This window comes from Oncorhynchus gorbuscha, linkage group LG05 (assembly GCF_021184085.1).
Source record: "Oncorhynchus gorbuscha isolate QuinsamMale2020 ecotype Even-year linkage group LG05, OgorEven_v1.0, whole genome shotgun sequence".
NCBI lineage: Eukaryota > Metazoa > Chordata > Actinopteri > Salmoniformes > Salmonidae > Oncorhynchus > Oncorhynchus gorbuscha.
Genome location: NC_060177.1, coordinates 60,787,969 through 60,811,836, shown reverse-complemented (window position 1 = coordinate 60,811,836; position 23,868 = coordinate 60,787,969). Strand labels below are relative to the sequence as shown.

Below are 23,868 nucleotides of genomic sequence, written 5' to 3'. Positions count from 1 at the left end.
GTTAAAATGAATAAAAAGAATACCGTCTCACCTGCGCTATCTATTGGAAGTATTGAAACTGCAGTAGGCCTAAGAAGTGGCAATGCTAAAATAAAGAAAAGGATGTGGTAGACAAGGCATTATTTAATGTGTGAAAATGACATATACACATACACTGATATTACGTTGCGTTGGGTTAAGCAACCTGTGGCCATGATGATTAGACAAGTTATTATTGCGCGTCAGTGGCACTCATGTTTCTGACTAGGTGAACACTGCTACAACTCCTGTTGCGCATGCTCACACCCAGGGATATGAATAACTACAGTGGGATCGTTTGTTCGTGATAGGTGAAGACTCGCAACAAATGTAACCAATATAGCCTACAGTGTCTGTATAAAGGTGACTTATCTGTATGTGTAAAGAAAACGTACGTTTTGAGAATTCATATAGACTACTTTAGAGCTTATATCCAACTAACGACGGGAAATTGACTCTTCTCTTTTGTAAACAGTTTTTGGTCTGTTCTATATGAGATCTGTCATTTTGCTTTTTATATAAAGGCATAATGGTGACACCAACTTCTAATATAGGATATTGATATTTTAAATGAAACCGTCATGATTCAAGAAGTGTTCGGGTTTTTAATCGGGGAGAGACTTGAAGGATCTAGACACCTTTCTTGCTGTCTGGAGTTGAACTGTGGCGACTTCCAAATTGTTCCGGTGGTAACCTCAACATCCTGATTCCACCTGGATATACACAGCACCTGTTGTTATTATTATTGAACAGTATGGAGACTATTGGGAAATTCGAGTTCAACAGGAAAGACCTGATTGGACATGGTGCCTTTGCCGTGGTGTTCAAAGGGAGACATAAGGAGGTAATTTGTATGCTATTATACATATGTTATAACCAGGGTGAGATAAGTCCTATATACATTTTGTATTGAGAGATTGTATAACCGTTCATCTTCTGTCTTTCCCTTTGCCTTTTTCAGAGGCATGACATGGAAGTAGCTGTGAAATGTATTAACAAGAAGAACTTGGCAAAATCCCATTCCCTGTTAGGAAAAGAGATTAAAATATTAAAGGTAATAATTTGACGACGAAACGTTATTCAATTATTGTAAATCCAGACCTAGACAAATAAACCATTCAATTGTTGTTCCCCTACACAGGAACTGAAACATGAGAATATCGTTGGACTACTTGACTTCCAGGTATGTGTAACAGAATAACTTTACGTCCGTCCCCTCGCCCATACCCGGGCGCGAACCAGGGACCCTCTGCACACATCGACAACAGTCACCCACGAAGCATCCACAAAAGCCGCGGCTCTTGCAGAGCAAGGGGAACTACTACTTCAAGGTCTCAGAGCAAGTGACGTAACCGATTGAAACGTTATTTAGCGCGCACCGCTAACTAAGCTAGCCGTTTCACATCCGTTACATATGCGTCGATTTTCAACATCGTTATGTATTATTGACACACATGGAGCCTACCTGTACATGTCGGTATCATCACACACTGTTCTAGTTCTACACAATAAGCTGACTAACAGCTTTTCCTAAACCTGCTGTCACGTGCGCAATTGTTGACATTCGATGTGCAGAACATTGCATCTCATTCGCTCATACTCTGTTGATAGGCGTGTATGTTATTAAGAACTGATATAGATAACACGTAGGGTACTAGGGGGTAACTAGCCCCCTGGAGTAGCTGCCCCCCCCCCCCTGTAATTCACATATAGACCACAAGATGTCACCAAGTTTAAAAAATATATACAATTAGGAAAGCCTTAAGATAAATAATCCACCTGTTTAGAGAGAAAAATGTATTTACTTTTTAAGTATTAATATGTTGGATGAGTGTGTTGGGGCAACCTTACTACCAGATCGTCTGAGGTAAAATACATTATAAAAGATAACGTAACTTAATTGCAGTTGTAAATGTTTCCACTAGTGGCTGATAGCTTTACAGTTAATGTTACTTTATAGCCTTTTAGCTATTTTACACAGCATTTTATGTCATACTGCTGGATAGCTAGCTACGTTTTTATGAGGGAGCTTTTAAATGAGCATCTCTCCCTATTTTCAGTCACAGGTGGAATTACTGTAGGTGTGAGCAGTGCAGTCGGTGGGCTAGTGAGTTGTGCTCCAATTTTACTGGGGATAGCTTTTTTTGTGGCCTACGTACAGATTAGAATCATGCAATAGCAGAGCATAAGAGAGTTGCCACATCAATGTTACACTCCAATGTTATTTCATGTTATATTCTATTCCAATATTATATTAAAAACAGCTATTGAAAACTTTTTGCTCCTGAATGTCATTTTAAAGACTGCTGGGATTAAAAATCCTGCGTTGTTCAAATAATATTTAGTGCAATTGTACATAATGGATTGTATGGAAAATGAACAACAAAGAACAAAGGAAATGAATGTGCAGGTGAGTTAAGAGGGACTACATCAAATCTCATAGTGCAGATATTAATGGTCATATGTGCAACACCCCCTCCCCCCCACCATATTTTAATAATTACAATTAGACAACTAAAGACATTTCTAAATAAAACTGATTAAATGGATTTTAACACACTTGTGTGAAACCCTATGCCATAATCCTCTACTCGGGTAACTGGCACCCCCAATTACCCCGGGACTTTAAAAAAGCCCCTTTTCTAAAAACAACATTTCATGAAATAACAAAAAAAAGTCTAATGTAGCATTTATTTCCCTTTATAGTTTAGTCGCCTTAGCATGACCTTGATCCACATACCATTTCTTTCAAAACATTGCTTTTTGTGTCAGCAATTAGAAATTGTTCTTAGGGGGGGGGGGGGTTCGTTACCCCCTCGTACCCTATGTCCACAAACTACAAGATCCAGAGAATACTTTTGGCTTAGAGCAGGGCTGTTCAACTCTTACCCTGCAACGTGTGTAACAGCATTCAGAGGTGGAAGAAGGATCGGACCAAAGCGCAGCGTGGTAAGTGTTCATGATGATTTATTCAAAACGAACTGAACACTGAAATACAAAACAATAAACGATGTGAACAAACCAAAAGTGCCCAGGCTACATAACTATGATTCTCAATCAGGGACAACGATTGACAGCTGCTTCTGATTGACAGCTGAAAAACAAACAGACTTCTGATACTAAAACAAAGAATAAAATAACAGAACTATAGTCAGAACGTACAACGTGGTTTTGCGTTGGTGGAAGGCCAAAGAACTCATGAAATAAACTGAACACTGAATACAACATAAAGAAAAACAAACAGACACTGCCCCCACAACTCAAAATGGGAAAACTCACACCCTGACCATACTAAAACAAAGAATAAAATAACAGAACTATAGTCAGAACGTGACAACGTGGTTTTGCGTTGGTGGAAGAAGGAGTAGACCAAAGCGCAGCGTGGTTGCAGCGTGTCCTGACTGGAAACTGAATACAAACGAACAAAGAATAAAGGAAAACACTGGCCTCTCAGAGACAACGATTGAGAACCATACCAGGCCAAACACATAGACACAACATAGAATACCCACACCCTGACCAAACTAAAAATAGAAACATAGGTGGCTCCGGCAGCTCCGGATAGGAGGAAGGCTCTGGAAGCTCCGGACAGGAGAGAGCACCTGGAGGGAGGAGATGGAGAGATAGCCTGGTGCGTGGGGCTGCCACAGGAGGCCTGGTGCGTGGAGGAGGCACCGGATGGACCGGACCATGGAGGCGCACTGGAGGTCTCGAGCACCGAGCCTGCACAACCTGTCCTGGCTGGATACCCCCTGTAGCCCGGCAAGCGTGGCAGGGTGGAACAGACCACACTGGGCTGTGCTGGCAAACCGGGGACACCGTGCGTAGGGCTGGTGCCATATAACCTGGGCCGAGGAGACGCACTGGTGACCAGATGCTCTGAGCCGGCTTCATTCCTCCTGGCTCGATGCCCACTCTAGCCCGGCCGATACGAGGAGCTGCGATGTAGCGGATCGGGCTATGCGTGAACGCTGGGGACACCGTGCGCCCCCCCCCCCGCATAACACGGTGCCTGCCCGGTCAACCTCTCGCCCCGGTAAGCACTGGGAGTTGGCTCAGGTCTCCTACCTAACTTAGCCACACTCCCCCGTGTGCCCCCCCAAGACATTTTTGGGGCTGCCTCTCGGGCTTCCTTGCCAGCAGTGTTAACTCATACTGTCTCCGCTCAGCCTTAGCTGCCTCCAAATCCTCCTGCGGACGGCGATACTCCCCAGCCTGTGCCCAGGGTCCCTTGCCTTCCAGTATCTCCTCCCATGTCCATTTCTCCAGATAGCTCTGCTGCTCCTCATCACGCTGCTTGGTCCTTTGGTGGTGGGTAGTTCTGTAACGACCGTTGGTGGAAGAAGGTGAGGTCCAAGATGCAGTGTGGTACGTGTTCATCATTATTTTAATAAACTGAACACTGAATACAAACTAACAAAATAATAAAGGAAAAGCGAAACAGTCCCGTATGGTGAAAACACTGAAACGGAAAATAATCACCCACAACTCAAAATGGGAAAGCAGGCTACCTAAGTATGGCTCTCAATCAGAGACAACAACAGACAGCTGCCTCTGATTGAGAACCATACCAGGCCAAACACATAGAAAAAGAAAACCTAGACCTACAACATAGAATACCCACCCACCACACAATGACCAAACTAAAAATAGAAACAAACAAAGCAATCTACGGTCAGGGCGTGACAGTGGTTCCCCAACTGGAGGCCAGTGGGCCAATTTGTCCTCCCATGTTTCCTGAGCAAAAATAATTCTAATAATAATAATAATTCATTGTTGGATATGAAAGACTGTAAAAACACCAGGAAATCAGCTCCAAGTGATTTTAATTTTGGAAATCTGTTCCCAAGTATTCTCATGCATAATAGAGAGATACATGTGATCATATTCAAATGTAAACAAGGTTTGAAATGATTGTTTTAGTCAAATATTATATATGTTTAGGCTTTTTGCAGTCAATTTGCAGTCTACAAATTAGTATTATTATATATAATACACTGCTCAAAAAAATAAAGGGAACACTAAAATAACACATCCTAGATCTGAATGAATGAAATATTCTTATTAAATACTTTTTTCTTTACATAGTTGAATGTAATGACAACAAAATTACACAAAAGTTATCAATGGAAATCAAATTTAGCAACCCATGGAGGTCTGGATTTAGAGTCACACTCAAAATTAAAGTGGAAAACAACACTACAGGCTGATCCAACTTTGATGTAATGTCCTTAAAACAAGTCAAAAGGAGGCTCAGTGGTGTGTGTGGCCTCCACGTGCCTGTATGACCTCCCTACAATGCCTGGGCATGCTCCTGATGAGGTGGTGGATGGTCTCCTGAGGGATCTCCTCCCAGACCTGAACTAAAGCATCCGCCAACTCCTGGACAGTCTGTAGTGCAACGTAGCGTTGGTGGATGGAGCGAGACATGATGTCCCAGATGTGTTCAATTGGATTCAGGTCTGGGGAACGGGCGGGCCAGTCCATAGCATCAATGCCTTCCTCTTGCAGGAACTGCTGACACACTCTAGCCACATGAGGTCTAGCATTGTCTTGTATTAGGAGGAACCCAGGGCCAACTGCAAAAGCATATGGTCTCACAAGGGGTGTGAGGATCTCATCTCGGTACCTAATGGCAGTCAGGCTACCTCTGGCGAGCACATGGAGGGCTGTGCGGCCCCCCAAAGAAATGCCACCCCACACCATGACTGACCCACCGCCAAACCGGTCATGCTGGAGGATGTTGCAGGCAGCAGAATGTTCTCCACGGCGTCTCCAGACTCTGTCACGTCTGTCACATGTGCTCAGTGTGAACCTGCTTTCACCTGTGAAGAGCACAGGGCGCCAGTGGCGAATTTGCCAAGCTTGGTGTTCTCTGGCAAATGCCAAACGTCCTGCACGGTGTTGGGCTGTAAGCACAACCCCCATTTGTGGACGTCAGGCCCTCATACCACCCTCATGGAGTCTGTTTCTGACAGTTTGAGCAGATGCATGCACATTTATGGCCTGCTGGAGGTCATTTTGCAGGGCTCTGGCAGTGCTCCTCCTGCTCCTCCTTGCACAAAGGCGGAGGTAGCGGTCCTGCTGCTGGGTTGTTGCCCTCTTATGGCCTCCTCCACGTCTCCTGATGTACTGGCCTGTCTCCTGGTAGCGCCTCCATACTCTGGACACTACACTGACAGACACAGAAAACCTTCTTGCCACAGCTCACATTGATGTGCCATCCTGGATGAGCTGCACTACCTGAGCCACTTGTGTGGGTTGTAGACTCCATCTCATGCTACCACTAGAGTGAACGCACCGCCAGCATTCAAAAGTGACCAAAACATCAGCCAGGAAGCATAGGAACTGAGAAGTGGTCTGTGGTCACCACCTGCAGAACCACTCCTTTATTGGGGGTGTCTTGCTAATTGCCTATAATTTCCACCTGTTTGTCTATTCCATTTGCACAACTGCATGTGAAATTTATTGTCAATCAGTGTTGCTTCCTAAGTCGACAGTTTTATTTCACAGAAGTGTGATTGACTTGGAGTTACATTGTGTTGTTTAAGTGTTCCCTTTATTTTTTGGAGCAGTGTATATTTATTCTTGGACATAAAATATTGTAAAAACACCAGGAAATCATCTCCAAGTGATTTTCCTTTTGGAAATCTGTTCCCAAGTATTCCCACGCATTATCGAGAGAAGGGATATACAAATGTAAGCAAGGTTTGAAATATTGTATCTGTTTGGGCTTCTTGCAGTCAATTTGCAATCTACAATTATTTGTAATTATGTTCCGCCCCTGACCATCCACTGAAGAAAAAATCTTCCCACGGCTGAATCTAGTTGATGATCCCTGCCCTACGAGGTCCAGAGCCTGATGGTTTTCTGTTCTACCTGATAATTAATTGCACACACCTTGTTTCCCAGGTCTAAATCAGTCCCTGATTAGAGGGGAACATTGAAAAAAACACAGTGGAACTGGCTTTGAGGTCCAGAGTTGAGTTTGAGGGGCCTAGAGGTTTCTGTAAAAAATATTCCCATGTGAAGCAGAAGAACAACTTTCACGTGTAGACCAGTTTATGGCTGAGTGCTACAGTACCGTACACTAGGTAAGACTTTCTTGTCCCAAGTTGCAGCTGGCCTTAGAAGAAGAGCTGTTGCTGAAGCCAGCTGTTGGACCAGAACAATCAATCTATATATTTCTTTACTAGCCAATCCAATCCCAGTAAATGGGAGACATCTAATCTGATACATTGTTATAACATATCCGTTACTGTCAGTTGGCATCTGGTTAATGAATAAACTTTGCGTGTAGGTGAGTATCTCAATGTTCCCATCTCAGGTATTGTATGGGGCTTCAGCTGCAGCTGTATTTGTCTGTCCTCCCTTAAAGGCCCTATGTGGTTGTAAAATGATCCCGTCACCAGACAGACATTAGATGGTTTGCTGATCTGTTTGGGTTCACTGGTCTTAAACAGATGGCAGGGTGCAGCCGGCCTGCAAGCTAAATAATGGCTTAAGACAACAGACAAGGAGCTCAGTCAGCAGAAATCTCCCCAGGAACAGTCTTCAGCAACTTAATGAGTAATGATCATTAATGACCTGACACCTGCTAGGTGATATGGAGACATGAAAGGAAGGGCTTTTGTCCTACTGTAATGTCGCTAGCTGTCATGTAATGTATCTAACATTTACTCAGCCCATTTTTATCTCAGTTCCATTTTGTTTGGGTGACATTTGATTGATACGATGTATTGTATCTCTAAATGGGACCAATTGCTGAGTAACTGAGCAATATTTGTTTAATTATTAAAAGACCCACTGGGCACACACTGGTTGAATCAATGTTGTTTCCATGTCATTTCAATGAAATTACATTGAAACATAATGGAATAGATGTTGAATTGATGTCTGTACCCAGTGGGGATAAAGGATACTGGTTTCTACTAAAACCTTTTAAATTCAAGTGGAACCTGAATCCACTTCTTCCCTCCCCTCCCAGTCACACCCTTATAATACATTCAATAGCAGTCAGCTTGGACTGACAGCCTAACCCTCTCACCTTCCTCGCTGCCAGCTCAACCCTGCATGATCGGCCAAATGGGAGCCAGCCCACTCTAAATTATGAAGTGGTGTCGTTTGTTTCTTATGGGGTAGTCTCTACATTTATGCATTATTCAAACCTACTACATGTGCCCATCCCACTTGGGACTGTAGTGCATATCTAACTGAAAACAACCGTGGATGGAATTAATTTGCCTTGGGGGGAAAATGAACAGAACAAAAGTAATAATTATATATTGCAAAGGCTGTAGGTTTTTTTCCCCTTGTTGCCGGGTAAATGTATTTTGAACATACACAGTTTTAGTCAACGTTTACGATCTTAAAAATCTATATGGATATATTATGTCACCACAATCAATGATTTTGATGTTTTCTCCAACAGGAAATGGCTGGGTGTGTGTATCTGGTCATGGAGGTAAGATGAAGTCGGCTTTGCTTTATGTATAGGCTACTGTATACAGTATGTGGATTAATAGTGGTTGTAGAAAGAAACAATTCAATTATATCTAATGAAATGTTCCATTATTTTCTGCTCCCAGTACTGCAATGGAGGAGATTTGGCAGAATACCTCCACTGTGAGTATACTGTCACCTCACAATCAGAGCTTTGACAAATGTGTCTCTCCTCTTAACTCATGTTTGAACTTCAAAAGGAATTGAAACATCTTAACATCTTAATCATTCTAGCACCTTCGTTGTGATTGTACTGTAGGGGTTTCAGGTGCCTGTATTAATACCCATTTGTATTGCTTAGAGTGAAGAACCAAACACCATTGGCTAGTGTGAAACAGGGTCAAACGAAAGACCAACCTAACAAAGATTTGGTTGCAGGTTATTGTGATAAGCTATTGTTGTTATAGTAATACAATCTGCCAGAGACTTTGTTGGGGACTTCGTTGCGGCCTTTGTTGAGTACTTGTAATCATTTTATTTTGAAAGATCATGAAAAGTAGACCCATAATCATCTTTGGGAAAAACAATGTGACATATCATTTAGATGTGGGTTACATGCTGACACAATGCCTAGGCCTGTACAACAAATGCTTGGCCCAAATTAAGCCCAACATAGAGAACAGGATTTCTTTGTGATTAACACCTAAATGAATGGTTCCCTACACTCACTGAAGAAACACAAGGCCACTGAAGATATATCTCTCCTTCACACACAGACCTAGAGTAACATAACAATATTGAGCAATGAATATACCTCCCTATTTTGCCTGCTCTCTCATAGCCAAAATGGATAATAATCGTCCCACTGACACCATCATAAATCAACAGAATAAAACATTCTCTCCTCTCATACTCTTAGCAGAATATCAACGGACAATCTCCTCCTTCTATTGCACTCTCTCCCCTTCAGAAACAGTGACTAGACCGAGGGCATGCAGATGTCTCATTGACTAAATTTACCATGTGTGCGTAGGTCGATGAGTCTATTTAAAGATCGAAGGCCTGTTGTGGCGTGATTTTGCTTTCGTGCAAGCTGTCTTGTTTTGTAGACAAGACATTTGCCTGCATCTCCTGTGCCTGCTCGCCCTTGCCATTAGGTTGGCACATCCAACACCCAGACACGCCTTGCAAGGCTCCTGTAGTACCAACATGACCTCATCCATCTGTCGCTGACTTATCTCCTCTCCTAGGGTGGAAAAACACAGAGGCTAAAAATACAGCAGAGGTGCTTGAGGGATTATGGTGTCAGTTAGTTATTCCTGTCCTTTACACATTTTGGAAGAAGTTCCTACAGCTAGCTATATATTCGTAACCGTACTACTGTCAGATCTCATGACCCTTGTCCTAATAACTTTATTTCCCATGTATGTTCTCCTGTTTGGCCTCTGACGTGACTGCAGCTAAGGCTACTCTGAGTGAGGACACCATCCGGATCTTCCTCCAGCAGATAGCTGGGGCCATGAAGGTGCTGAAAGAAAAGGGCATCCTCCACAGAGACCTCAAACCTCAGAACATCCTCCTCTGTCACCCCGAGGGACGCAAGTCCAGCCCTAACAACACCTGCATCAAGATAGGTTTGTGTTTTGGGATGTTTTGGGTAATATACTGTACATTAAGTACACAAAAGAGAAGCTGGACAGTTTTTGCTGCAGGGTGTGGTCGGGAACTGATTTGTTTGTTGATCAATGACGGTTAGTTGTCATATTGCCACTTAAAGGATACAGCTACCCTAGTCTCTTAAGTTATTCACTTGGAAAGAGTCCATCATTTATGCTCCAGTTTTCCCTTCTGAAAGAAAGAAACATTTCTCATCGTGGGTTTAGAGAATGAAAATAAGTGAAAACATGTGTTTTGAGATGTGTTTTTGGCTGATGATTTTGCCCTCTCTCCAGCTGATTTTGGCTTTGCACGTCACCTCCAGTGTAACACCATGGCAGCCACTCTGTGTGGCTCCCCAATGTATATGGTGAGAAACTCCTATTGCCCATACACATACACATCCTAACCCACCTTATGGTCAAATACTGTACATGTGACCCTAACCCACTGTGTTGTGTCTGTCTGTGCACAGGCCCCGGAGGTGATCATGTCCCAGAACTATGATGCCAAGGCCGACCTGTGGAGCATAGGAACCATAGTGTACCAGTGTTTAACTGGGAAAGCTCCCTTTCAGGTGAGTGATAAACACACACTCTCACAATTTTAGGAAACAAGAATGTTAGGAAACATATAGTTTTCTTTATAGTTACATGACTTACTCATGCTAATCTAAAATGTTTTCTAAAATCTCTGAATGCTCTTGCATAAGAAACTTCTAATAGGTCTTTTATGATTGCTAATGCCTTTTGGAACAGGCTGACTACCGTGGTTCATGTTATATTATGAAAGAACTGACCATAGATCATATGAAAGACAGCTGTTCGCATAAAGTACGAGAACACATCACGAGCCTGTGATAAACAGCATGTTCACACACACACAGCACACTGTGTGCCTCTCTGTGTGTTCCCCTGCTGTTATGTTACCCCTGGGGGTCTGAACAGTGTGTCCACTTGTTCCGAAAGATCCCTGTTTACAAACAGCCAAGCTGCCAGGTGGATGAGGAAATGGCTGAGACCAGGGTAAACATTGTTTCACAACAGCCAGGGCAGGCAGGGGGTTTATCACCCTACCATCTAGGAGGCCACTCTATGCGGTGGACTGTGGCATATGTGGTTAGGGTTGATTGATGCTGTGCTGAATCATGTTTTGAGAGAGTTCTAGAGAGCTGTCAGCAAGTTTGCCAAGCAAGAATAGTTTGACTTATGTTCATGTTTCCTTGAAAGGCTAAGTGATCTGCCTGTTTATTAGGAAGTCAGCAATGATTTAGCTTTAGGTTGAAGCTGTCTGAAATTCGAAGATTTGAACCTTTGTACTTGGTATAGGGCTATTCCTGCATTAAATTATTTGAATAGCAATTACCCAGAGAGAAGCATGCCAGCACAGGCCAGTGAGTTCAGAGCAGACAGGGTCAGTGGCAGGGTGATCATGTGATGGTGTAGTGTTCACTTAGACTGTCCATGTCACCTGGTTTTAGTTTACAAGTCCTAAACATCCAGTGTATAATCAACCACAAAAGAGAACTAATAAAATGACAACTTGTATGTCCTTTGACCCAAAGTGTAAAATCACAGTTGATTTTCTTTATTGCAAATTGTTTTTCATTCATCATTTCATTTTGCGGCAAAGCGTTAAACATTTCATAAATAAAGTGATTGCATGTGATTGTAAGTGAACAGGTAGGTGTGTATTCCAGCTGTAACAGACAGTTACAGACAGGATGTGTGTGTGTGTCCTGTGTTGTGTGTTCGTCATGCAGGCCAGTAGCCCCCAGGAGCTGCGTCTCTTCTATGAGAGAAACAGGGAGCTCCAGCCCAGGTTAGTAGTGAGACCTGCAGGCCTCTGCTATGAGAGTCGAAACACACACACACAGGATTAGGTGTGAGGATAGCATAAACAGGCAGATCTGTCTTATGTGTCTAATCAGCTTACTGGCAGATTACTTTAGGTAACCCTATAATGTCCAGTCACCTCCAAAATGATTGGCCCCCTTGATAAAGATGAGCAAAAAAGACTGTATAAAATAAATAATTCAAACACCGAGCTATATTGTAAGCTCGGCTCTCAGACCACCATCTGTGGGGGATGCACAGTCCAAACGTACACCTCGCCAACATTCCCAACCAACTGGGCTGTCCGCTCCATCCTCTGTAGTGCCATGCGATTGACGTCGGTGTAGTTGCCATACTAAGCAGTGATGCAACCGGTCAAGATTCTCTTGATGGTGCAGCTGTAGAATTGTGTATCTCTTATTCAGGGTCACAAATATTATCCCCCTATCCATCCCCTTTGAAGTGCAAAACAGCCATATGCATTTGTTATATTTTAATCTTTTACTTTGTGAGCTTGTGTATTTGTGTCACTCAGGGGAATACCAGTTTAGTCTCTGATAAAGCCTGTGATGTGGATGTTTGTGTGGGTTAGTATTTGCTTTTCACTATTTATAACAGCTGTTAGCTGCCTGCTACTGCACCGCTATCACTTTCCACATGACCCAGATATATCACACACACACACACACACACACACACACACACACACACACACACACACACACACACACACACACACACACACACACACACACACACACACACACACACACACACACACACACACACACACACACACACACACACACACACACACACACACACACACACACACACACACACACACACACACACGGCTCCCCTTACAAAAAAAGATTGCGTTCAGAGTGCAGTCTAACTGCAGTATGCTGCAAATACTGCGTCCAAAATACCACAGTCGACTGCAGTTACTGCACTTACACTGCAGTTTCAAAACGGCAACCTTTTATTGTAAGGGTCAGGGTGTCAAAATTCCCAGAGTCACTCAAACATAAACACAGGCACACGGCCACACTCAGTCAGTATCATACCCCACAGTCTTGCTCTTAGTGCTAGGAAAACACAACCACACACCACATTACAGCTCAGGGTGTCATAACAACCTGATACATTGCTTAGTAAGGGATAATCAATGAGGGCTATGCGTTCTGTGGAAAATAATGCATGACGTGGAAGGTGTGTTCCACGACACGTTAGAAACTGGGTGGTTCGAGCCCTGAATGCTGATTGGCTGACAGCGTTAGTATATCAAACCGTATACTACGGGTACGACAAACCATTTATTTTTACTGCTTTGATTACATTGGTAACCAGTTTATAATAGCAATAAGGCATTTCAGGGGTTTGTGGTATATGGCCAGCATAGCACGGCTAAGGGCTGTATCCAGGCACTCCCCATTGCGTCGTGCTTAAGAACAGCCCTTAGCCGTGGTATATTGGCCATATACCACAACCCCCGGGCCTTATTGCTATTATAAACTATCTCAAAACATAATCTTATAAATAGTCAATACACACAAACACAAAACAGTCCAATGTGTGATATTACTCTGTGTCCTTGTTGAACACACAGCTTGTTTTGTCTTAAGGTCATTAAAGATATATGTTTTCAAAGTGAAACCTGTAAACCTGTGTTTCTCCCAGCATTCCACGGGAGACGTCAGTCCACCTGAGACACCTGCTCCTGGGCCTGCTGCAAAGGAACCATAAGGAGCGCATGGACTTTGGTTAGCCTCACTCACTCTCTCACTCACTAACATTTGCACTGCTGTTTCAATCAATCAAATGTATTTATAAAGCCCTTTTTACGTCAGCCGATGTCACAAAGTGCTGTACAGAAACCCAGCCTGAAACCCCAAACAGCAAGCAATGCAGATGTAGAAGCACGGTGGCTAGGAAAAACTCCATAGAAAGGCCAGAACCTAGGAAGAACCTAGAGAGGAACCAGGCTCTGAGGGGTGGCCAGTTCTCTTCTGGCTGTACCTGGTGGAGATTATAACAGAACATGGCCAAGATGTCATAATAATCACAGTGGTTGTTGAGGGTGCAACAGGTCAGCACCTCAGGAGTAAATGTCAGTTGGCTTTTCATAGCCGATCATTCAGAGTTAAGAGACAGCAGGTGCGGTAGAGAGAGAGAGAGAGAGAGAGAGAGAGAGAGAGAGAGAGAGAGAGAGAGAGAGAGAGAGAGAGAGAGAGAGAGAGAGAGAGAGAGAGAGAGAGAGAGAGAGAGAGAGAGAGAGAGAGAGAGAGAGAGAGAGAGTCGAAAACAGCAGGTCCGGGACAAGGTAGCACGTCCGGTGAACAGGTCAGGGTTCCATAGCCGCCGGCAGAACAGTTGAAAGTGGAGCAGCAGCATGACCAGGTGGACTGGGGACAACAAGGAGTCATCAGGCCAGGTAGTCCTGAGGCATGGTCCTAGGGCTCAGGTCCTCCGAGAGAAGAGAGAAAGAAAGACAGAGGAGAAAGAGAGAAACGAGAGCGAATTAGAGGGAGCATACTTAAATTCACACAGGACACCGGCTAAGACAGGAGAAATACTCCAGTTCTTTTGTGTTTCTTCCATTTGCGAATAATCGCACCAACTGTTGTCACCTACTCACCAAGCTGATTGGCGATGTTCTTGTAGTCCATTCCAGCCTTGTGTAGGTCTACAATCTTGTCCCTGACATCCTTGAAGAGCTCTTTGGTCTTGGCCATGGTGGAGAGGTTGGAATCTGATTGATTGATTTCTTCTGTGAACAGGTGTCTTTTATACAGATAACAAACTGAGATTAGGAGCACTCCCTTTAACAGTGTGCTCCTAATCTCAGCTCGTTACCTGTACAAAAGACACATGGGAGCCAGAAATCTTTCTGATTGAGGGGGTCAAATACTTATTTCCCTCATTAAAATGCAAATCAATTTATAAATTTTTTGACATGCGTTTTTCTGGATTATTTTGTTGTTATTCTGTCTCACTGTTCAAATAAACCTACCATTCAAATGATAGACTGATCATTTCTTTGTCAGTGGGCAAATGTACAAAATCAGCAGGGGATCAAATAATTTTCCCCCTCACTGTAAACTATTGCAGCATAAATACTGGAGGCTGAGAGAGGAGGGGTTGGGAGACACTGTGGCCCTGTCTGATATGATGCCTTTTTCACTGGAATGGAACTGCAATCAGTCCTCGCAATGTCAGTCTTATTTCAATTTATTTGACATTGTTTACCCACACAGATGAGTTTTTCCATCACTCTTTCCTGGAGTCAAATTCATCCACAAAGAAATGTGAGTATCCCTATAGGCCATACAGGCAAATTGCTCTGTGGATTGGAACTGCATTTTAGACAGGTGTGAATTATTAATGAGTTCTAATGTACAACTAAAGTTATTTAGTACCGAAATAAAGAGTACCAAAGCCATGGCATGCCCCCAGTATGAGGTTGGGATTAGTACCACAGTGACCGTGTCCTTCATCATTCCAGCCTCTCCGGTGCCCATGCCCTCCTTCCCCAGCTCTGGGTCTGCCAGCTCCTCTAGCAGCTCCTCCACCTTTCACCTGGCCTCCTCCCCTCAAGTGAGTCCCCCCTCCTCTCTGGGGAGTGATAACGATGATGAGTAGGATTTATATAGCACTTTTCCAAGTGCTCAGCCCAATGCTTTATAATGTGAAGGGGAAATGATCTGCTACCAATACCAGTCACCTAGGGTCTAATATTAGATATTTTCCCCTTCAGCATTCCGATGCGGTGCTGCAGAGACTCCAGCCCAAGGCCGAGCCCACCCCTTCCCGGTACACAGCCCTCCACTACAGCAGGAACACCTCCTCTGAGATGGATGACTTTGTCATGGTGCCTGCCCAGTTCCCCAGTAAGACACCCTATCTATCGCTCTCTGTCTGTCTGTCTGTCTGTCTGTCTGTCTGTCTGTCTGTCTGTCTGTCTGTCTGTCTGTCTGTCTGTCTGTCTGTCTGTCTGTCTGTCTGTCTGTCTGTCTGTCTGTCTGTCTGTCTGTCTGTCTGTCTGTCTGTCTCTGTCTCTCTCTCTCTCTTTGTCTCTCTAGCTCTGACATTACCAGCATTGTGTTCTTGATATGGGTTTGATTAATGCTGTAAACGCATGTGACTGATATGTCCCTGGATCCTGTTTTGTTACCACCAGGTGAGATCACATGTGACATGGGAGATGGGTCACCTGTCCAGGGCAGCATGTTGTACAGTGGGTAAGTTGGGCACAGGAGAATGATATAACTCTGTTGTATTTAATATCAGGAAATGTATAGTCCTACTGTAGAAATCTGTACAATGGAGATGGTTATGAGAGGTCCTTATAGCAGCAAGTAGATAGTGGGTAACACTGACTGACTCTGTCCTGTACCTTTGTCTTGATGATAAAGGAGCTCTCTGTTGGCTGCTGGGGTACTTGGGAGTCTAGGCAGGACACCACCCCCCTCTTCACCCCTTTGCCCCCCTAATCCTGTTAGGTAAGAGCAGGGCTGACTGAGGGGGACAGATGGGGAGTAAACCTGGGCTATTAGAAGTTTCACAGCATTTGTCCATCTCACCCTCATTTAATCTGACCAGACTTTAGTATAAAGCACACTCCTGTTTAACTGATAGGTATCAAATCATAACATCCTTTAGTGTTTGTCATACTACAAACATTGTGGGAGAATGGACCTGTCCTAACTTATAGATACAAATCTATGAGGGAACAAGTAGTGTTTTTACAGGCATTTACTGTGTTTGTTTCCCTTCAACCCCCCGCTGTGTTCAATCCTACCAAATCACTGAGGTGTACTCATCCTTTTCCTCTCACCCCTCCCTTTTTATCTGTGCAGCAGGCCTGCAGAGTTCAATGGGAGTAACTACAGCCAGTCTGTACCCATTCCTGTCCCAACACAGATCCACAACTACCAGCGCATAGAACAAAACCTACACCACGCTGGCCTGCATGGCTCAACCAGGTACATATCTCTATCTCTCTCACTCTCTCCCTTCTCTCTCTGTGGGGCATTTCTACCGTGGGGGTGTATTCTGGAAATTGTTGATGACACGTTACACATCTGTTTCAGGGCCACCCTTTGTTGTGTTGATAGTAGTAGTGGCAGTTCCCCAGGGAGTAGGAAGACTGGAGCCTCCCTTCTCCCATCAGGCCCCGGGGGGGCAGTGCTCAGCCACCGCAGGCTGTCAGCTGGAGGGGCCAAACCCTACCAGCCCTCTCCACAAGGTACAGTAAGAATTCCCTCACACCTCCATTACTGCATTACTACAATACTCACTGTAACATGTGCTTCTTCACTTCTCTTCCCACAGTGGGCACTATCCCAGAGACCCCAGAGCAGACTGGCCTCTTCAGCACCTGGACAGGACAACAGAGCCCTCAGGTCATCCACTAAACAATGTCACATTTAGTGGTCTCTTCTGCAAGCTCAAGAGTAAAGTAGTTACTCTGTAATACAACATTCTCATGTTGTTATTTTCCTGATTCCTGCTTAGGCCACGCCTCCACATGAATTCCCCCGGCCCATCAGCTTTGAGGATTTGCCCATCATTCCCACCCGAACACGGACAGTATCAGACTTGAGCCACATCAGCAGGGCCACAGGGAAGAGGAAGGGCCCCTTCAAAAGGTTAAGACCAGCTCTACAGATACTGGCTATCGGATATCCATAAGTGTGGTAGTGGGCTCTATCTTAAGGTATGATTGATTAATGATTAAACGTGTCTGCTGATGCCCTCTGAAGGTATCTGTGTGTGTGTGTGTGTGTGTGTGTGTGTGTGTGTGTGTGTGTGTGTGTGTGTGTGTGTGTGTGTGTGTGTGTGTGTGTGTGTGTGTGTGTGTGTGTGTGTGTGTGTGTGTGTGTGTGTGTGTGTGTGTGTGTGTGTGTGTGTGTGTGTGTGTGTGTGTGTGTGTGTGTGTGTGTGTGTGTCCTATCTCTAGGTCTCTGAGTGCAGACCGTCTGTCTGACATGATGCTAAAGGCTGCTTTTGGAGCTCAGCTTCTGGATGGAGGAAGTAACGAGAGCCTTCCCACTGAGAGGTCCATGGACACCACAGGTACCAGGGCACCATGGGCAAACCAAGGGGATTGGATTTTGAGCTGTGGAAAAATATATTGTTTGTTTCTAATTGTGTAAGCCTGTTGTTGCCCTTGGGTTAGACGTTATGTAATTGTGCCACTGCCCACTCTTTTCATATATTAGGTAGGGTCTTAATCTATCCTGGACAAGCCTTAACCCATGTGAGGCTTGACAAGAAAAGTAAATGTTTGATAATGTTCCTGACTGCAAGTCAGTGGGTATATGACCATACATTTGCATTGGAGGTCTATGATTAATGTCCATGACATTTCAGCCAGTAGACACCATTTCCCCCCCTGATGTGTCTCTACAGCTCCAACTAGTGGTGCTCTGAGGGTTACAGGAACCTCAGCCTCAGGCAGTCCCACCTCAGTCGTGTTCATTGGGGGATCTCCATCCAGAGGAAATGCCGGGACCCCACCAAATCCCACCAGGACGTTCTCAGGTACATAGGGATCTTCAACTACCTTAGAAGGGTTTCTTATTTGGTTCTCATAGTAGATCAGTATAGTCTGATTAGACATTCAGAATTCCAGCATGGTATCAGGGTCTATGCAATGGGATGTGCAGAGGGAGAAATGCTTTGAATCCTATTAAATACATTTTTCATATTTGATATTTCCTCTTAGCAGTGGGTTCCCCCAGCTATGTCAGCCCATCCTGGTCAATCAGCAGAGGAACCCATAGAGATGTACCTAACTACCAGCATATTACCCACCCCATGACAGCCAGCCCAGACAGGGCCATAGATTTTGACCCTCCAGAGCTCCCAGAGGAGACACTGATGGGGGTAAACACATAAACACTCCTTTATAATATATTAGATCTCTGTACATGAATGGATTCATCAGTTTGCACATTGCCAGAAACTAGACTGTTGACAAAATGCAATCCTTTCTGGCTCTCCTTCACAGCAGTGGCATACGGATGGCCTGAGAAACCTGCGCTTCACTCTTGCCTTTGTCCACTGTGTCATGGAGATAGCCAGTTCTAAAGACACTGGGCTTGAGAGTGAGACCAGTGAGGACGCTCCAGATGTGTCTTTCCTGCAGCAAAGCCTGGTGGCTGATCAGATCAGTCTTCTAAGTCGGGAGTGGGGGTGAGGGGATGCATTTCTGTTATTGATTCCCTGAGCTTTAAATTGGACCAATTATTTTTAAAATCACAGCGTAATGATGTATTCTTAGTACTTCAAGATATATTTATTTTATTTTGGGGAGTAATCTTTTTGTGTAAGTTAACATTGGTACTCACAATGTGTTTATCACAGCTATGCAGAGCAGTTGGTGCTGTACATGAAGGCTGCAGAATATCTTTCGTCTGCATTACACACTGCTATGGAGGACATCGGAGAAGGCAGACTGTTCCCCTCCTCTACAGTCAAGCAAGGTGAGACATGAGACCATATGTTCCTCTTCTCATTGATGTGTGCAAAAAAAATGGCCATTAAATCCTGTTAATCCCGAGAGTTTTGATTTCCCCGCGGCCCGTGGAAATGTAATCAGCATCATTTAAAAAATCCCCATCAAAATCTGTCAGTTTAAACTAGAGATATCTGGGGTTTTTTGCATTGGATGCGTCTCAATCCAACACATCTGCAGATGTTGCACTTCCACATCTGCAGAGCTAGATGATCGGTCTTCTTGCGAAAACGTCTGTAGCATTCGAACGGTTTGGCCTACAGACTATTGGAAAGATGAGACTCTCACGATCACAATGGTGTTTCTCCGTTTTGTTCTTCGACCCCCACAAGCGTCTTGGGATTCTTTTGAAATCGGTACAGCCGATCTTCCAACTTCTGTCTGTAGTGTCCGAACAATTTGGGCTACACACCTTCTGTGGAAAGGTGAGTCTCTCCCGAACACGTCCATGTCAGTTGTTTTGCACTAGGACGCCAACAAGCCTCACAAGACTTGTCTGAAGGTCCCCTGGTACCAGTTTTTATGGAGATAGTTTAGTGCCAAAAATAAAGGGTTAATAAATACATGCCCCCCCAAGAAATGTATCGTGTCCTAGAATTCTCAGATATAGGACAGACACCTCAGAACAAACTTCCTTTTGATTCCCCAGCTTTGACAGGGTTTAGACTGTAGGAGGCTAATGATCATGCTTTATAAAGTGTATTAAATGAAAGTCATTTCTCCTGTATGTAGTGATGAAGAAGATGAATGAGCTGTATAAGAGCAGTGTGACGTCCTGTCGGTCCCTCAACGCCCGCCTGCAGAGCTTCCTCCTCAACAAGCAGAGACTGATGGACCACATGAGCAACATCACTGCAGAGAAACTCATCTACAGTCACACCGTGACCATGGTAAGGCCTCCTCTCTCTCACTGCACAGTACTGTACATTTCGGTGCTCTCTATGTGCTCCCATTCTTTCTCTGTCTAGTGGTCTTCAGTATTGTGTAACATACTCATTGGACATGCATATTGTATGATATACGATGAATATTAGATAGAGTAAATATCATTTTATGACATTACTTTTACTGCAGTATTTATGATGTGGTTATAATATTGTAAGAGCAGTTTTAATAGCTGAGTGTGTGTGTTGCTATTTTCCAGGTGCAGTCAGCAGCCCTAGATGAGATGTTCCACCGTGGCCAGGCGCCCATCCAGAGATACCATAAAGCCCTTCTGCTCATGGAGGGCTTGTCCCTTACCATCACAGAGCAGGCAGACATCGACAACATAAGTAAATGTAAGTAGCTTATAGATACACACGCACACACACACACACACGTGCCAACATGTGCACACACACACATCTATTTGAAGATATGAATTAGGAATGTCTCTCACTGTGTTTCTCCCTTTGTTTTGGTCTCAGGTAAACAGTGTATTGAGAGACGCCTCCTCTCTGCTCTGCAGACTGCACAGTGTGATTGAGCTTAAGGCTTGTGGACTATAGCTACAATATTAGCTGAACCTCTGAGCTTGGTTAGAGCACCTCCAGACCTCTGATGTCCCTCTGATGTCCCTCTGTCCTATGTGAAGATGGAGCTCCTTGGACTGTTGACACACATAAGCACTTTGAACTGAACATGCTCAGTAACAAGGCCACTGATATGGCTGCTCTCAACCCACAGCCTAGCACTAAACATTTTTAGTACCAGAAGAGAGGAGAAGAAGAGTGGGTTTGGTTCTGTCGGACTCTACTCTGAGAGCAGTGTGTGTTGTGTTTCATGCTACAGTATGTTATGCCAGGCCAATAGTATGTTACTGTTAATCTACTGGATTTATCAGGTGTCACTGGACAAAATTATTATTTTCATCTCAAATGAGCTCATTTTACTTGAAATAGTTGTTTGAGAGTAAATAGATGTCTGAGAGTGTAATTTAATGTACAGAAGGTGGCACTCAATAATAGAAGGGAATTCGGTAAATATCTTTGGTACCAGCTGGTGTTATATTTAAAGATGCACTATGCAGAAATCGCTCCACCATTTCAGTTTATGGAATAAAAGAAGCAAGTATAGTCTAGAGAATCATTGTACCATTTACACTGCTGTGAAATATATTTTCCATAACCCAAAATATTGTACTTTCAGCTGTTTGAGGCTGGTGTACAAAACCAAAAATAAAAGACACAAAAACGAAATTTAAGAACGGGCTGAATAGCGCACATAGAACAGATCTACTGCGTATTAGACTTGCTTTCAATGACAATGTGAGACAGATCTATAACACACATTTCTATGTGAATTTGGTATTCGCCCAAAATGTTACAAATTGCAGCTTTAAACTGGAGGCAAAAATATGCATTATTTTCGGGAGTTGGAAAGTTGTGTAAAAGAAAGTGAAGACCAAGTATTGCCAATTTGTAGCAGATTCTTTTTTTTAAAGGATTACTGTCTTTTTTTTAAACTGCTTTTAGCAATGTGTATGTTTTTGACAAGCCACTGTAGCACAAATACATTTATGATAGACTTATTCATAAACTGTTAGGAACTTGTCAGAGAATGTCATTACTGTATTGTCGAGATCTTAATCTTCTGTAAAGAGTGTCAAATTTCAAGCCACTCTTTCCCAGTGTTCCCAGCAAGATGGTCATTTTACTCAGCGAGCACCACATCGAGCTGCATGCTTTTTGTCTGTTTTTGCACAAATATTAGTGAATGATCAGTAATGTATAGGCTTGTGGATGAGGCAAATAAATGGCTGAAATAGGTTAAACTTCAGTACAGAAAACATGTCCTGTATTTTATATTTTTAGTAAGATTTTGTATAAATCTGGGGGGTTTGTTTTGTGTGGAGTGGTTGGTTTTAATATTTCATTTTTTTTATGACTGCCTTGTGGCTATACATTTGAATGAACCTATTTCTGTTTTTACATTCAATGAAAATGGTATCAGTTTTCTGAATTAATTTTTGATTAGGCACCTTTTGAATATTAAATTATAATTATATTGCAATTATATTGCAAAATATTGTAATTATTTTGACTGTATGTTATTTTTGTTCACCAAAACCGAGCTGCCAAAATCAGTTTCATATGAGAATAGCTCTGGATAAGAGCGTCTGCTAAATGACTTAAATGTAAATGTAAATATTGTGTAAGAATTATTAAAATATATGTTACATTATGTGGGATGTTTCTGTTGTCCTCTAGCCTACACACGCCAGCTGCTCCACAGAACATTTGAACAAATGCAGATCTACAGTATAGAGGAGGCATGTTTTGATGTGAGGCATTAGTAGGTAGAGATAGAGGTAAAATATACTATGATATTTTGAATAGTCATAGCTCATCACTAAGTATTATTGTGTGACTCATAGAAAGGTTTCACACTTGGTTTTAGGGAATAAAGAATATAAACACTCAATATTTTAAAGAAGCATGAGAGATACTCAATTGGCTATAGCTAGTTTTTTTTAAAGAACTTAAGAATAATCACTCATAGAGGTACTAGAAAGCGCCTTTACTAAGAAACTCTCCCTCTATTCTCTGTTGATGTACAAAGAGGATCGTATTTTATTTAAAACTGTTGATTGGTTTAAATTCTTGTCAATCAACCTCGGTCCAGGGTCGTTCAGGTCCTTTGAAACGGAACTGTTTCCGGTTCTTCAAAGAATAGATGGAAACTTCTATAAGGGATCCTCGGGGCGGCCAACCCTGACGTCACTCCATTGAAGTGGCAGGGCACACCAAGGCAGGGTACCCAAATGTGAAATCTTATGTTTATTTGACTCTGATGATAAAGAAATAGAAAATATTCCTGTAAAGGACTGTGTTAAATATTTAGGAATACATTTGTCAAAAAACACTCAGTCAGACCACATTTGAATTTCTCTCCTAAAATTAAGAAAACCTAAAATATAGTTAATAATTGGCTACAAAGAGATCTTCCTATACTTGGGAGAGTACTTCTGTCCAAGGCAGAGGGACTGTCTCGTTTTGTGTACCCCTCATTATCTTTATGTGTAAATCCTGCTACTTGTAAAGAGATCAATAAGACCTTTCTTGACTTCATCTGGAAAAATAAGTCTCACAAAATAAAAAAGTCAGTCCTTTCTAATAAAAGAGCTGAAGGTGGTCTGGAAGTGTTGGATTTTGTTGTCATAAATAATACTTTCAAGATCGACTGGTTGAAAAGATGTTTGATCAATACTGATTCAATATGGTATTTCATTCCAAATAATGTATTTAATAAGTTGGGAGGTCTTCAATTTTTACTGAAATGTAATTATATTCCTGAAAGATTTCCTGCTAAATTGGCTAGGTTTCACCAACAAGCTTTAATGCCCTGGAAAATATGTTCCATACACAATTCTTCCCCATATAAAGCTCTTTTGTGGAATAATTCAGACAT

At 43.1% G+C, this 23,868-nt stretch overlaps 1 protein-coding gene across 4 annotated transcripts; it reads left to right on the top strand.

Annotated features, from left to right (window-relative positions):
* The first annotated feature begins 292 nt into the window (after positions 1 to 292).
* On the top strand, positions 293 to 22,632 carry LOC124036235 (serine/threonine-protein kinase ULK1-like). 4 transcript variants are annotated; one of them, XM_046350533.1, is made up of 27 exons: positions 293 to 862; positions 980 to 1,072; positions 1,160 to 1,201; positions 8,450 to 8,482; positions 8,607 to 8,643; positions 9,921 to 10,094; positions 10,413 to 10,486; positions 10,592 to 10,693; positions 11,879 to 11,937; positions 13,635 to 13,717; positions 15,212 to 15,262; positions 15,460 to 15,551; positions 15,712 to 15,844; positions 16,135 to 16,195; positions 16,370 to 16,456; positions 16,817 to 16,939; positions 17,048 to 17,202; positions 17,289 to 17,359; positions 17,472 to 17,605; positions 17,917 to 18,032; positions 18,369 to 18,500; positions 18,688 to 18,845; positions 18,970 to 19,154; positions 19,326 to 19,444; positions 20,209 to 20,366; positions 20,621 to 20,756; positions 20,886 to 22,632. In XM_046350533.1, the coding sequence occupies exons 1-27, from the start codon at positions 773 to 775 to the stop codon at positions 20,942 to 20,944; spliced, it is 2,757 nt and encodes a 918-aa protein (XP_046206489.1). In that variant the 5' UTR covers positions 293 to 772; the 3' UTR covers positions 20,945 to 22,632. The 4 variants fall into 4 exon arrangements, with proteins under 4 accessions (XP_046206489.1, XP_046206488.1, XP_046206492.1 ...); XM_046350532.1 differs by having other exon boundaries at positions 18,685 to 18,845; XM_046350536.1 differs by lacking the exon at positions 16,370 to 16,456 and having other exon boundaries at positions 18,685 to 18,845.
* The last annotated feature ends 1,236 nt before the right edge of the window (positions 22,633 to 23,868 follow it).

Coding starts and splice junctions, on each gene's coding strand:
- LOC124036235 (XM_046350532.1), top strand. CDS start 773: ATGGAGACTATTGGGAAATTCGAGTTCAACAGGAAAGACCTGATTGGA. Junction 8,483..8,606: donor GTGTGTATCTGGTCATGGAG/GTAAGATGAAGT, acceptor TTCTGCTCCCAG/TACTGCAATGGAGGAGATTT. Junction 18,501..18,684: donor TCCCACCAGGACGTTCTCAG/GTACATAGGGAT, acceptor ATTTCCTCTTAG/CAGTGGGTTCCCCCAGCTAT.